This window comes from Aquarana catesbeiana, linkage group LG03 (assembly GCF_042186555.1).
Source record: "Aquarana catesbeiana isolate 2022-GZ linkage group LG03, ASM4218655v1, whole genome shotgun sequence".
Lineage (NCBI taxonomy): Eukaryota > Metazoa > Chordata > Amphibia > Anura > Ranidae > Aquarana > Aquarana catesbeiana.
The window spans coordinates 736,747,846-736,763,903 of NC_133326.1; the positions used below are offsets into that span (position 1 = coordinate 736,747,846).

At 47.0% G+C, this 16,058-nt stretch overlaps 1 protein-coding gene across 1 annotated transcript in view; it reads left to right on the forward strand.

Moving 5' to 3' along the window:
- Positions 1-16,058, forward strand: part of LOC141133855 (NACHT, LRR and PYD domains-containing protein 3-like) — a 179,672-nt gene that overhangs the window by 98,288 nt on the left and 65,326 nt on the right. The window contains 3 exon segments of the mRNA XM_073623438.1: positions 5,480-5,518; positions 8,914-10,645; positions 15,907-16,050. Of these exon segments, the coding sequence (XP_073479539.1) occupies positions 5,480-5,518; positions 8,914-10,645; positions 15,907-16,050 (1,915 nt within the window).

Sequence of the window (16,058 nt, forward strand, 5' to 3'; positions counted from 1 at the left end):
CGACAATGGCACCAAACTCCTCTCTGCCCTCCGACAGGGACAAATGACCCATGTGCCCTGTTTGGCTCACGTCCTTAACTTGGTGGTGCAGCGGTTCTTGGGCAGGTACTCGGGCTTACAGGATGTCCTGAGGCAGGCCAGGAAAGTCTGTGTACATTTCCGCCGGTCATATAATGCCAGTTCTCGGCTGACGGACCTCCAAAAGGAGTTTAACCTGCCCAAGAACCGCCTAATCTGTGACATGCCCACCAGGTGGAACTCAACATTGGCCATGCTGCAGCAGCTGCACACACAGCAGAGGGCCATCAATGAGTTAACAACAAAACCTGGGGAATGCCCAGGAAAAAACTCCAAAGTCTACTTACCACCAGCTCGCAGACAACCAATTAACCTGTCTAACAGTATGCGTTAAAAACAGGGGTTCAGTCCGCATGCATTTACAAACGCATGCGTAAGCCACAGAGCCACGTCACGGCACCCTGTAATCTGTGGTCCTAACACTAAAAATTTGGGTGTCCCCACAGTGGAGGCACATGCATTCTGATGGTTAAGTGAGGGCAGGTGGACTGAAGGGAGCCCACCCCTTCTGTTTGTGGCCTTCCAATGCAACTTACTGCGATAGCCAGCTATAAGTGAGGGTGGTGGCAATGTTTTTGTAATCACGTTGGGGTGTGTATTGGTCCAGCAACGCACCAGCACCTTTGCAGCCATTGTACTATTTGCTGGGTGTCTGGTGTGCCCTGTACCTTTAAGAAGGGGTGGGCTCCCTTCAGTCCACCTGTTCTCACTTAACCATCAGAATGCATGTGCCTCCACTGTGGGGACACCCAAATTTTTAGTGTTAGGACCACAGATTACAGGGTGCCCGTGACGTGGCTCTGTGGCTTACGCATGCGTTTGTAAATGCGTGCGGACTGAACCCCTGTTTTTAACGCGTACTGTTAGACAGGTTAATTGGTTGTCTGCGAGCTGGTGGTAAGTAGACTTTGGAGTTTTTTCCTGGGCATTCCCCAGGTTTTGTTGTTATCTGTTTGTGGCCTTCCAATGCAACTTACTGAGATAGCCAGCTATTGGCCATCAATGAGTACCTGTGCGACTATGGCACCAGGACAGGGTCAGGGGAGCTTGGTTTTTTTTCCCCACACCAGTGGGCCATAATCAGGGATGCATGCACTGTCCTGTCACCATTCGAGGAGGCCACGAGGATGGTGAGCAGTGACAGTGCATGCATCAGTGACACTGTCCCCCTTGTCCACCTGTTGGAGCACACGCTGCGTGGAATAATGGACAGGTCACTTGAGGCAGAACAGAGGCAGGAAGAGGAGGACTTCCTTAGCTCTCAAGGCCCCCTTTATCCAGACAGTGTTCCTGCGTGCCCGCCGATCACACAGGAAGAGGACGAGGAGGAGGAGGAAGATTGTGTCAGTATGGAGGTGGAGCCTGGCACTCAGCATCAGCAGCAGTCTTTAAGGGATCAGTCCCAAGAAACACATGGACTTGTACGTGGCTGGGAGGAGGTGGCTGCTGACGTTGTCGTCCTTAGTGACCCAGAGGACTCCGGACCGAATGCCTCAGCAAACCTATGCTGCATGGCCTCCCTGATCCTGCAAAGCCTGCATAAGGATCCTCGTATTCGTGGTATCAAGGAGAAGGACCAATACTGGCTGGCAACCCTCCTTGATCCACGTTACAAGGGTAAGGTTGCGGACCTTATCTTGCCATCGCAGAGGGAGCAGAGGATGAAACATCTTCAGGAGGCCTTGCAGAAAGGTCTGTGCAACGCGTTCCCAGAGACTGGGAGGTTACAAACTCCTGTTTCTGGACAACGTGTTGCTGAGGCTTCGGTCAGTCAAAGAAGGAGCGGTGGAGAAGGTGGCCGTCTGACCGATGCGTTCAGACAATTTTTTGGTCCGCAGCCCCAAGGTATGATCGGTTCCAGCAACCATCGCCAGCGTCTGTTTTACATGGTGCAGGAATACCTAGGGGCAAGATCAGACTTGGACACCTTTCCCACCGAAAATCCTCTGGGTTACTGGGTCTTGAGGATGGATCACTGGCCAGAGCTTGCACAGTATGCAATTGAGCTACTGGCCTGTCCTGCATCCAGCGTTCTTTCGGAACGCACATTCAGTGCTGCTGGAGGCGTGGTAACCGATCACAGGGTGCGTCTGTCCACCGACTCGGTCGATCGACTGACCTTCATAAAAATGAATCAGTCTTGGATCACCACCAGCTACCAAGCACCTGATGCTGATGTAACCGAATAATTTTTTTGATATCTCAGATCCCTTCAAAGACTGCCTATGCTGATGCTGAGTGACTATCCCTGAGTAATTATCCTCTTCCTCCTCAATCATCACGCTGATAGCTTGTAAGAACATTTTTGGTTCTGGGCGCCACCACCAGTGCCTAAGGCACAATTTTTCAGCCCCTGTTTAACAGGGGCGTGTAATTACAATTTTTGATGTAATACTTTGCAGCAGGGCTCGTTCCTGCGTTCCAACTAGAGTGTCTGTGAGGGGTTGCAGTGTTGTGGCACCAGCACCAGTGCCTAAGGCCTAATTTTTCAGCTCCTGTTCAACAGGGGTATGTAATTACAATTCTTGATCTAATATTTCACAGCAGGGCCCTGTGAGGGCTTACAGTGTTGTGGCCACAACAACACCAAAGGCCCAAATTTCTGCTGAGTATATAGGGCAGGACCCTACTTTCAAACATCTAACTTACAAACAACTCCTACTTGCAAACGGAAGGAGACAACAGGAAGTGAGATGAAATCTACCCCTAGGAAGGGAAATTCTCTCCTGTAAGAGTTAATATGGGAAAAAAAATTCTCCTTTCCACTGATGCTTTCCAATCCTTGTTCCACAAAAAAATCCAAATTTTCAAAAAACATTTTTCATTGGGACAAAAAGTGAGGTGAAATCTTCTGAAGAGGAGGAAAGACAGCAAAACAAATGTCACAGGGGTGATAACCCTTCCCTATGTTTTCCAAAAAGCTTAAAAAAGATTTTTTGGCTGGAGCTAAACACGTTAAAAATTTACCCGTTCAAAATTACAAACAGATTCTACTTAACAACAAACCTACAGTCCCTGTCTTGTTTGCACCGCCTGTATACTGCTGTTCAGAGTATATAGGGCCTTTCCTTATTTTAATTTGGGTGCGGGGCTCCCCTTAATATCCATACAAGACCCAAAGGGCCTGGTAATGGACTGGGGGTTACCCATGCCGTTTGTCTCACTGATTTTCATCCATATTGCCAGGACCCGACATTACATTAAACCCGCAAGCAGTTTTAAATGAGATTTTTTCCTTTAAAAATGACATTTGGTGCAGGGACTGTTCTAAACACGGGAAACACGCGTCACTTTACAGGCATACTATAGACACCCCCCAGGTACGATATTTAAAGGAATATTTCACTTTTTTTTTTTTTACTTTAAGCATCATTAAAATCACTGCTCCCGAAAAAACGGCCGTTTTTAAAAGTTTTTTTTGCATTGATACATGTCCCCTGGGGTAGGACCCGGGTCCCCAAACCCTTTTTAGGACAATACCATGCAAATTAGTCTTTAAAATGAGCACTTTTGATTTCGAACGTTCGAGTCCCATAGACGTCAATGGGGTTCTAACGTTCGTGCGAACTTTCGGTCCGTTCGCAGGTTCTGGTGCGAACCGAACCGGGGGGTGTTCGGCTCATCCCTAGCCCTAACGTGGGTTTTAGTCCGTCGGACCAGCATACAGACGAGCAGACTTTTTGACCGGACTCGAGTCCGTCGGACAAATTTGAAACATGTTTTATTTCTAGGTCCGTCGGACTTTTGTAGAAAGAAAAGTCAGCTGGAGCCCACACACGATCGATTTGTCCGCCAGACCTAGTCCGCCGGAAAGTCCGCTCATGTGTACGCGGCATAAGATCCACAATTGTACAGCAGAAATTAAATCATCTCACTCTGATGTCAATTGAGAGTGACCTTCTATGTAAACTGGATTTTACTGATTTGATCAAAGACTTTGCTGAAGAAATCCAGAAAATGCCACTTCTAAATAGTACTATGTTAATATCTTTAAAATGAGATGACATGCATGAAGTCATAACCTGATCACCTTTCTCGTTCTTTCTCTACCTTGCCTGCTGTTGTTTTAAATGATCAGCCTTTCTTAAGATATGATAGTGTACTATTTTTATTTTATTGACTGTACATTTCTAATTTATGTGCATAGTTTAGATTTTTCACTACAACACTCACTTACGTACTACACACACACACAATTTATCTTGCACTTTGTTCAATGTGTTATTTTGCTATATTCTTGCAATTGATTTGTTATGATTGCAACCTTACAAGTTATTTGTTTGTTTTTCAATATGTTTTCCAGGTAAATAAGTGTTTTATTCTCATTCTGACCAAGACATTTGTGCATTGCAATAAAAACATGATCACTTTGAACTTTTCTAATCATTATTTATTTATTGGGAAAAAAAAGTTTTTCAAGCTTCAATCAGTGGTCATATAAATAGATTATGATTTTTTTTAACATGTAACACTGTCTACGGTACCAGTCACCTTTTAAAAGTAGCTTGGCACTTCAAATAACATTTGGATCGATTATATTGTTACGCCACCAGATGGCGATAAATGACTTTAAAAAAAACATTTGTCATTGAATCGTTCATTCAGGAGATTCTTTCAAAAATGCTGATTCATCTATGAAAAAAGTGTATTTGATTGAGGAATTGAATCATTCATTCAAACCCAATTTTTTTTTAAATAATTCAGATTAATTAAACATTTTTAATAGACTTCAGCAATTAACATAAATGATGTAATTTTGTTTAGTTGTTTGTTCAGAATCGTGATCTCTATTTTTATTCTCAGTTTATCCAGAATTGTGTAGCTCTAATACACAGCTTGTGTATGTATCATTTTGTTCTATTTAAAGTAATTTATAGAAGGTAGGGCCAGAAAGTGACTCAAGCCCAGGAGCCCCCACCACCCTAAGTCCTGCCCTGGTCACCATACCACTATGACATCACTCAGCATGCCGAGCAGAGCAATACAATCACAGCCACTTGTCTATTATACAGAATCTCCATATTTATAGCTGTATTCCTAGGAGACCCCCATGATTGTTGCTCGGGGTTCTGAGCCTTGTGCCCCATGCATCCACCTGAACCTCCATCAGAAAGAGGGGTCAAGGCTCCAGATTCTAGGTGTGTGCCTGTAAACCTGCATAGAGAATTGGGGGCTTTTCTGGTCCCCCCACCATGGTCACATGTCACTGCAATGTACTGAGATGTTACCAGGCAGACAAAGACACTCCTCATCACCTGGAGGAGGAGAGACTCCAATCTACAGAGGGTTGGTGGGATGATGGTGTCTGGGAGGATCTGCTACACTAATAACTCTCTTAGTTATTATTTTATACATTTCAGAGGTTTGTCAGGACTAATCACTTCCCTAATCTTATTTCCAGCCAAACTGAAGAAGACGACACATGGCAAAACATTATCAGGTTAGTCATAGTTGCCAACATTGCAAAAAAAAATATTTATTATAATTATATGTATAATAATTAGGGGGGCGGGGCATGCGTTTGTAGGCGTGGCATAGCAAAATAAATAGAAAACTGCTCTGCGGCAAAAGATGGGCATGGTTTACGTGAATCAGCGGGCGTGGCTTAAATGGGTGTGGCTCAAAGGGGGTGTGGTTAGAGTCTGAGATGAATGAGGGATGGAGAGGGAAAGGGGGAGCGAGGAATGAAGGGACAGCAGCCCCAGATCCTACACAACAATAGAAATATGTGTATTCTAGAAAGTTTAACAATCAGCAGATAAAGATACTCCAAACACCTGGTGTTAGCGCTTCAATCATTCCGGCACCATGATTGTTATGGTGTCAGGGTGACTGAAGTGCATTATTTCTATTATTACATTGTAATATAAAATAAAATCATTCAACTCACCATAATGCCGAATCAGTGGGATCCCTGAGCGTGTCACTAGCAACGGCGCCTGCCACCAGCAGAGTCCTTCCTTGCATCAGGTGCCCCCAGCAGAGTCCATCCTTGCATCAGGTGTCCCCAGCAGAGCCCGCCCTTGCATCAGGTGCCACCAGCAGAGCCCGCCCTTGCATCAGGTGCCACCAGCAGAGCCCATCTTTGCATCAGGTGCCACCAGCAGAGCCCATCTTTGCATCAGGTGCCACCAGCAGAGTCCATCTTTGCATCAGGTGCCCCAGCAGAGTCTGTTCTTGCATCAGGTGCCCCCAGCAGAGTCCGTCCTTGCATCAGGTGCCCCCAGCAGAGTCCGTCCTTGCATCAGGTGCCCCCAGCAGAGTCCGTCCTTGCATCAGGTGCCCCCAGCAGAGTCCGTCCTTGCATCAGGTGCCCCCAGCAGAGTCCGTCCATTGCTTCAGGTGCCCATAGCAGAGCCTGTCCTTGCATCAGGTGCCCCCAGCAGAGTCCGTCCTTGCATCAGGTGCCCCCAGCAGAGTCCATCCTTGCATCAGGTGTCCCCAGCAGAGCCCGCCCTTGCATCAGGTGTCCCCAGCAGAGCCCATCTTTGCATCAGGTGCCCCAGCAGAGTCTGTTCTTGCATCAGGTGCCCCCAGCAGAGTCCGTCCTTGCATCAGGTGCCCCCAGCAGAGTCCGTCCTTGCATCAGGTGCCCCCAGCAGAGTCCGTCCTTGCATCAGGTGCCCCCAGCAGAGTCCATCCTTGCATCAGGTGTCCCCAGCAGAGCCCGCCCTTGCATCAGGTGTCCCCAGCAGAGCCCATCTTTGCATCAGGTGCCCCAGCAGAGTCTGTTCTTGCATCAGGTGCCCCCAGCAGAGTCCGTCCTTGCATCAGGTGCCCCCAGCAGAGTCCGTCCTTGCATCAGGTGCCCCCAGCAGAGTCCGTCCTTGCATCAGGTGCCCCCAGCAGAGTCCATCCTTGCATCAGGTGTCCCCAGCAGAGCCCGCCCTTGCATCAGGTGTCCCCAGCAGAGCCCATCTTTGCATCAGGTGCCCCAGCAGAGTCTGTTCTTGCATCAGGTGCCCCCAGCAGAGTCCGTCCTTGCATCAGGTGCCCCCAGCAGAGTCCGTCCTTGCATCAGGTGCCCCCAGCAGAGTCCGTCCTTGCATCAGGTGCCCCCAGCAGAGTCCGTCCATTGCTTCAGGTGCCCATAGCAGAGCCTGTCCTTGCATCAGGTGCCCCCAGCAGAGTCCGTCCTTGCATCAGGTGCCCCCAGCAGAGTCCATCCTTGCATCAGGTGCCACCAGCAGAGCCCGCCCTTGCATCAGGTGCCACCAGCAGAGCCCATCTTTGCATCAGGTGCCACCAGCAGAGTCCATCCTTGCATCAGGTGCCCCCAGCAGAGTCCGTCCTTGCATCAGGTGCCCCCAGCAGAGTCCATCCTTGCATCAGGTGCCCCCAGCAAAGCCTATCAGTGTCCCAGGCAGAGCCATAGTTACCCCTCCTGTACATAGTTCCTCCTCTCCCCCTAGTTACTCCCCTGCACATAGTTACCCCCATGTGCATAGGTACCCCCCTGTACATAGTATCCCCCTGTACATAGTATCCCCCTGTACATAGTATCCCCCCTGTACATAGTAACCCCTCCTGTAATAGTTAACCCCCTCCTGTAAATAGTTAACCCCCTCCTGTAAATAGTTAAGCCCCTCCAGTATGTAGTTAACCCCCCTCCCGTACATAGTTAACCCTCCCCCCTCCTGTACATAGCTAACCCCCCTCCTGTATATACTTAACCCCCCCTCCTGTACATTAAAGGTAAATTGCTGCAGAGACAAGAAGAGCAGAAGAACATGGCATGAGCGGCCGGCGCCATGTGTTCAATGGAGAGGGGAGGGGCCGATCCATGCAGCTAACCCCGGCTTCAGTATTGTGAGAGGAGAAGCCAATTCATTGGCTGCACGAATCGAGCCCCCTTCCTCTCTCCATTGAACACAAGGGGGAACAATGTAGCGGCCATTTTGCTTAAGCCAGATGTTCAACAAATGAAAAAGCAAACATTCCCGATTTCCCTGGGCAAAATCCCGAATCAGGACAGCCTCCAATCGGGGCGAGAGTCCCAAAATCGGGATTGTCCCGGGAAAATCTGGACTGTTGGCAACTATGGGTTAGTAGGACATCCACGTTTCATATGAAATCTCTTCTGGATGAACATTTTGTTTTTATTGTCGTCTGGATCAGTGGTGGAACTACCAGGGTCGCAAATGTTGCACTCCAGACTGGGCCCTGGCATTCTGCCACTGTAGGGGGCCCAAGATGGCAGGAAGGGGGCCCACTGCAGAACATGGGCTCAGTTCAGACTGTTGTGATCCCAAAGTTGTGCAACTTGCTTGCAATTTCCTAGTGGCTTGTTTGCAATTTTGTGATTTAACATTACAGTCTATGCCCCTCAAATCACACCAAAGTCATAGAAACGTATTGCCATTTTCTTTGTTGCTGCGACTTTAGTCACATTTATTAGGACAGCACCCATTGAAATGAATGTGTTTTGACTTGTCATGCGGCTTTGCGTTGAAAGTCACATGATAAGTCGCAGCAGTCTGAACCAGGGCTTATAAAGGGCCCCACTGCAGGAACAAGCGGAAAGGGCCATGGGCTGATGAAAGGGCCCCTGCCTCAGAGAGAAGAGCCCCAGCCTTGGAGGAAAGGGCCCCAGCAGTCAGCGGGTGTCCTTCATGGTTTCTTGCACCGGAGCCATATCGGTTCTATTTATGCCTCATCTGGATGGTGTGTCCATAGTTTGGATGCTTCCACAGTCCTCCTGTATTTCATGGGATATCTTCTTTTAGGGTTCCATTCTTTGAGTTTATGGTTAGAATACAATATTCCCAACTCTATCTTATAAATACTGTTTCATGTGTGTATGAGGAATAAAATATTCTCTTTTCTCTCATAAAGACATCAGTAAGGATCACAAAGAGTCTGAGAAAGAGAGGTTCCAGAGGATTAAAGAATACAATTCCTGTATGGGGGAGGCTGTTCATCTACAGGAAAGATTCACCAAGTTATTGATGATAAACGGACCCCAGAATAAAGAGGGAAAAGAACAAGAACTAAAGAGATCAGGAAGAAAACATCTACAGATCATGGAGAAAAGATCCCCAACCACAATCCAGGCCCTCTTTGACGCTGATAAATATGGGTTCATCCCTAAGATTGTGGTGTTACAAGGAGCTGCTGGGATTGGAAAAACAATGACCTCCAAGAAGATCATGCTGGACTGGGCCTTTGGGGATCTCTACCAAGACAAGTTTGATTTTGTGTTTTATCTGAGCTGTAGAGAAATCAACACCATCCCTGGAAACATAAGCCTTGTGGGACTTTTATCCAAAGCCTGCAGACTGAGTTCAGGTGATCTGGTGTCTATTCTGGAGGATCCTGGAAGTCAGAGAAAACTTCTTACCATAGTTGATGGGTTTGATGAACTGAGGTGGACTCTGGATGAGAAATCTGAGGGTTGTGTTGACATTTCTATGGAAACCCACAAAGAAATAATTCTCCAAAGCTTGCTCAGGAGACAGGTTCTCTCACAATCTTCTCTGATCATCACCACAAGGTCACTGGCCATGGAGAAACTTAACACATTCATCAATGATTCTCGCAATGTGGAAATCCAGGGATTTACAAGGGACGATCGAGAGGAATATGTCCATAAATTCTTTGGAAATAAAGAAGATGCCGACAAGGTTCTCAGTATAATAAAAGACAATGACGTTGTGTACACCATGTGTGCCGTCCCCATCACATGCTGGATTGTCTGCACTGTAATGAAACAAGAAATAAGAAAAGATTTGGATCCAATTCAGTGTCATACAACGACTTCAATTTACCTTCTCTACCTGAGGGTTTTACTAACCCATCACAGCAAGAAGGAGCAGTCTGTACCCAGGAAACAAACCTGTCTGAAGAAGCTGTGTGCTCTGGCCAATCAGGGAGTTCTGAACCAACAAATCTTATTTGAGAAGAAAGATCTAGAAAGACATGGACTTTCTCTGGATGAGGTGGAGTCTGTATTTCTGAATGAGAACATCTTTCATTGGGACATCGACACCCAAACCTGCTACAGCTTCATCCACCTGAGTGTACAGGAGTTCCTTGCTGCTCTCTATTATGGGATGGATGATGGTTGGTTTGGATTTATGAAACGTACTTTCCTCCCAGAGATCTGTAAAGGGAAATCACTCCATGACTTCAGTTCAGATTACTTCTCAGATTACTCACATTTAGCATTATCTGTACAATTCCTGTTTGGTTTCTTAAATGAAAATCAGGTGAAGAAATTCTCAGAGATCACAGGAATCACCATCTCACTCCGAGCCAAACCTGCAATGAGAAAATGGGCCATGAAGGGCAGTTATCAGGTTTTCTATACTCATATCATCTTCTGTCTGTATGAGACTCAGGATGAGGACTTCATTAGGAGAGTCATGTCTGGTTGTACAGATTTGTGGCTGTGCGGCTCAGATACTGGTCACTTGTGGATGGACAGGAATTATTACAAGCAGCTGAACTATTGCTTGAAGACTTTGAAGAGAGAAAGTTTTCAGTCTTTACATTTTTCATATCTCACTGTGGGTCCAGAGTTCCAGAAACTTCTATCTCCATTCCTACACAGGAGTCAGAAGGTCAGGTAAGTGAGTGTGAGGATATCCTAACTGAATTCAGAGAATGGGCAGGAACCTGCATACAGTATAACGGTGATTATCAGACATGTTCTCCATCTACCACACTTGTTAGAAGTCCTGGGAACTCACACTTTCCTCAGCCCTAAGCCCTGGTTCACACTACAGCAATTTTCCAGCGACATTCTGATGACATGTAAAGTCGCAGGTCAGGTGAAAACACAAAGATTTTATTGGATGTTGTCCTAATTGCTGCGATTTGAGTCACTGCAACAAAAGAAAACACTTCCTGCACTACTTTTGGGTGATTCTTGTGCTGCACGACTCCCATAGACTTCAATGTAAAATCCCCAGAAAGTCGTACATTTGTCTGAATCTTATAGACTTTGCTGCGACTTCTGAGGCTTCTTTACCCCTCACCTCTCCTCCCTGGTCATCCTTGCTGCCTAAAATCTTCCTCCCAACACATCCCAGTCACACCTGAGCGTAGCGGAAACGCACATTCCCACTTCCATTATTTGTGTATTTTTCATGTGTAAGCACACATTGTGTATAGGGAGCCCATTCACTGGAATGTTCTGCCCTACATGCAACAAACACCCCAAAGTAGATCAAGAATCTTCTCAGTCATGGAGCGTCATGCATCTTGGCAGAAAACATGCGTCTGATAACTGTGATTGGGGTGTCATTAACAATTAGCCGGCATTCATATCTGCGTGTTTCCGAATACGAGGCGACCCACACAGAAAATGTGCGATTTTTCATATGTCTAAAAAATGCACAGCAACGCACGCCACACATGCACAGATGTAAACGAATGGTAATACAAAAGCAATGCTCCTCGCTGTGCATTTTTGAAACATACAGCAAAGCGCATGTATTCTTGCTGTCTGCCATGCATTCAAAAATGTGCCGATGCAAATGAATAATAACACAAGTGTGACGCACATTGTCGCACATTTATGAAACGCACAGCAAAGCATGGATTTTCTTGCAGGTTGCTGTGCGGTTGGAAATGTACAGATGTGAATGAATGGTAATGTATTTACAACTGACGGCAACCTGCAAGAAAACGCATGCTTTTCTGCGTGTTTTGTGTGACAATGCGCATCCCACTTGTGTTACCATTCATCTGTATCTTCATGTTTTTGAACGCCAACCCATAAGAAAACGCATGCTTTGCTTTGCTGTGAATTTTGAAGATGTGCGGCAACACACGTTGCACTTGCGATAACATTCATTGGCGTCTGAACGTTTCTGAATGCCCGGCAACCTGCAGGAATACGCATGCTTTGTCACACGTTTTGGAAACATGCATCGTGCTCGCCTCGCCATTTTTGCAGTACATGCGTGATGCACGGTCGCAGCGCATTTCTGAAACGTGCGGCAAAGCACACAATTTCTGTGCGGTTGATGTGCATTCAGAATCATGCAGATGTAAATGCAGCCTGATTGTTAATGACGCCCCAATCACGGTTATCAGACGCATGTTTTGTCATGTGATAAAACACGCTATAAACACGGATCATCAAAGTCACATAGGAATGCTTCTCAGTAAAGTCACTTTGAAGTCACACCTGGTCGCCGGGAAGTTGTAGAGCAAAGTCAAGCTGGAAGTCGCTGCGACTTTCATGTTGTGCTGTGTGAACCAGAGCTAAATGGTGGTTCCCACATATCACCTTCTACCAATCACATCATTTACATCGTATTAACCCTTTCCCTGCCCCCCAATTATACCATTTATCACACAGAACATTTGGAGGGAAAGCTTCGTGTTCAGAGATCGGGGGAGGGAAATAATGTCAGGGGTGTGACATCATCATCCCAACATTGGAGGAGCCAATTGTCTGCAGAAGTGGGCGGAGATGGGAATGTCTGGACTGCATTTTATATCTGGAACCAAAGTGGTGTTCCAGGATTTTCCAGAAGCTGAAAGGAGACCCCTGTGTAGGAAGGCCGGAGACCCCGTATACATATCAGGGGCCTCCTTTTAAGTTTTGTCTGGAGTTTGACTTCAAAGACCACTCATAGCCACCAATGAGAAGTCCTCATCAGGTCCAGTATGAGACTGTAGAGCCAGAGGGAAGGCAGCCATGTGGAAGGGAAATGTTGGGTGTTACATTGTTATTCTTGGTGTCAGAGGTCATACATTCTTGGTGCTAATTAGGGATGAGCCGAACACCCCCCTGTTCGGTTCGCACCAGAACATGCGAACAGGAAAAAAATTCGTTCGAACACGCGAACGCCGTTAAAGTCTATGGGACACGAACATGAATAATCAAAAGTGCTAATTTTAAAGGCTAATATGCAAGTTATTGTCATAAAAAGTGTTTGGGGACCCGGGTCCTCCCCCAGGGGACATGAATCAATGCAAAAAAAAGTTTTAAAAACGGCCGTTTTTTCAGGAGCAGTGATTTTAATAATGCTTAAAGTCAAACAATAAAAGTGTAATATCCCTTTAAATTTCGTACCTGGGGGGGTGTCTATAGTATGCCTGTAAAGGGGCGCATGTTTCCCGTGTTTAGAACAGTCTGACAGCAAAGTGACATTTTGAAGGAAAAAACACATTTAAAACTACCGCGGCTATTGCATTGCCGACAATACACATAGAAGTTCATTGATAAAAACGGCATGGGAATTCCCCACAGGGCAACCCCGAACCAAAATTAAAAAAAAAAAATGATGTGGGAGTCCCCCTAAATTCCATACAAGGCCCTTCAGGTCTGGTATGGATATTAAGGGGAACCCCAGCCAAAATTTAAAAAAAAAATTGACGTGGGGTTCCCCCTAAATTCCATACCAGACCCTTCAGGTCTGGTATGGATTTTAAGGGAAACCCCGCGCCAAAAAAAAAAAAAAAAACGGCGTGGGGTCCCCCTAAAAATCCATACCAGACCCTTATCCGAGCACGCAACCTGGCAGGCCGCAGGAAAAGAGGGGGGGACGAGAGTGCGGCCCCCCCCCCTCCTGAACCGTACCAGGCCACATGCCCTCAACATTGGGAGGGTGCTTTGGGGTAGCCCCCCAAAACACCTTGTCCCCATGTTGATGAAGACAAGGGCCTCATCCCCACAACCCTGGCCGGTGGTTGTGGGGGTCTGAGGACGGGGGGCTTATCGGAATCTGGAAGCCCCCTTTAACAAGGGGACCCCCAGATCCCGGCCCCCCCCTGTGTGAAATGGTAAGGGGGTACTTACCCCTACCATTTCACTAAAAAACTGTCAAAAATGTTAAAAATGACAAGAGACAGTTTTTGACAATTCCTTTATTTAAATGCTTCTTTCTTCTTTCTTCCTTCATCTTCTTCTTCTTCTGGTTCTTCTGGCTCTTCTGGTTCTTCCTCCGGCGTTCTCGTCCAGCATCTTCTCCGCGGCATCTTCTATCTTCTTCTCCTCGGGCCGCTCCGCACCCATGGCATGAGGGGGGAGGCTCCCGCTCTTCTCTTCATCTTCTTCTCTTCTTCATCTTCTTCTTCATCTTCTTCTTCTTCATCTTCTTCTTCTTCTTCTTCTTCCTTCTTCTCTTCTTCCTGTCTTCTCCGGGCCGCTCCGCAGCCATGCTGTGGCATGGAGGGATGCTCCTGCTGTGTGACGGCGTCTCTTCGTCTGACGGTTCTTAAATAACGGGGGGCGGGGCCACCCGGTGACCCCGCCCCCCTCTGACGCACGGTGACATGACGGGACTTCCCTGTGGCATTCCCCGTGACGTCACAGGGAAGTCCCTCAAGTCACTGTGCGTCAGAGGGGGGCGGGGTCACCGGATGGCCCCGCCCCCCGTTATTTAAGAACCGTCAGACGAAGAGACGCCGTCACACAGCGGGAGCCTCCCTCCATGCCACAGCATGGCTGCGGAGCGGCCCGGAGAAGACAGGAAGAAGAGAAGAAGGAAGAAGAAGAAGAAGATGAAGAAGAAGATGAAGAAGAGAAGAAGATGAAGAGAAGAGCGGGAGCCTCCCCCCTCATGCCATGGGTGCGGAGCGGCCCGAGGAGAAGAAGATAGAAGACGCCGCGGAGAAGATGCTGGACGAGAACGCCGGAGGAAGAACCAGAAGAGCCAGAAGAACCAGAAGAAGAAGAAGATGAAGGAAGAAAGAAGAAGCATTTAAATAAAGGAATTGTCAAAAACTGTCTCTTGTCATTTTTAACATTTTTGACAGTTTTTTAGTGAAATGGTAGGGGTAAGTACCCCCTTACCATTTCACACAGGGGGGGGCCGAGATCTGGGGGTCCCCTTGTTAAAGGGGGCTTCCAGATTCCGATAAGCCCCCCGCCCGCAGACCCCCACAACCACCGGCCACGGTTGTGAGGATGAGGCCCTTGTCCTCATCAACATGGGGACAAGGTGTTTTGGGGGGCTACCCCAAAGCACCCTCCCAATGTTGAGGGCATGTGGCCTGGTACGGTTCAGGAGGGGGGGGGCCGCACTCTCGTCCCCCCCTCTTTTCCTGCGGCCTGCCAGGTTGCGTGCTCGGATAAGGGTCTGGTATGGATTTTTAGGGGGACCCCATGCCGTTTTTTTTTTTTTTTTTGGCGCGGGGTTCCCCTTAAAATCCATACCAGACCTGAAGGGTCTGGTATGGAATTTAGGGGGAACCCCACGTCAATTTTTTTTTTAAATTTTGGCTGGGGTTCCCCTTAATATCCATACCAGACCTGAAGGGCCTTGTATGGAATTTAGGGGGACCCCCACATCATTTTTTTTTATTTATTTTGGTTCGGGGTTGCCCTGTGGGGAATTCCCATGCCGTTTTTATCAATGAACTTCTATGTGTATTGTCGGCAATGCAATAGCCGCGGTAGTTTTAAATGAGTTTTTTCCTTCCAAATGTCATTTTGCTGTCAGACTGTTCTAAACACAGAAAACATGCGCCCCTTTACAGGCATACTATAGACACCCCCCAGGTACGAAATTTAAAGGGATATTACACTTTTATTGTTTGACTTTAAGCATTATTAAAATCACTGCTCCTGAAAAAACGTCAGTTTTTAAAACTTTTTTTTGCATTGATCCATGTCCCCTGGGGCAGGACCCGGGTCCCCAAACACTTTTTATGACAATAACTTGCATATAAGCCTTTAAAATTAGCACTTTTGATTTCTCCCATAGACTTTTAAAGGGTGTTCCGCGGCATTCGAATTTGCCGCGAACACCCCAAATTGTTCGCTGTTCGGCGAACTTGCGAACAGCCAATGTTCGAGTAGAACATGAGTTCGACTCGAACTCGAAGCTCATCCCTAGTTCTAATTATTATCTCATTATTGCCTTTTAGATTTCTGGGTTGTACTATTTCTAGTAAAGATTGTCCGGGAGAGGACAAAGCAGGAGAAGAAGATTCCTCCTCTTCAGGATATAAAAGGAAGTGTGATTCTCTTTCCTTTCTGATGAACCCGGAGAGTAAAATTCAGTTATTATGGTAAGAGA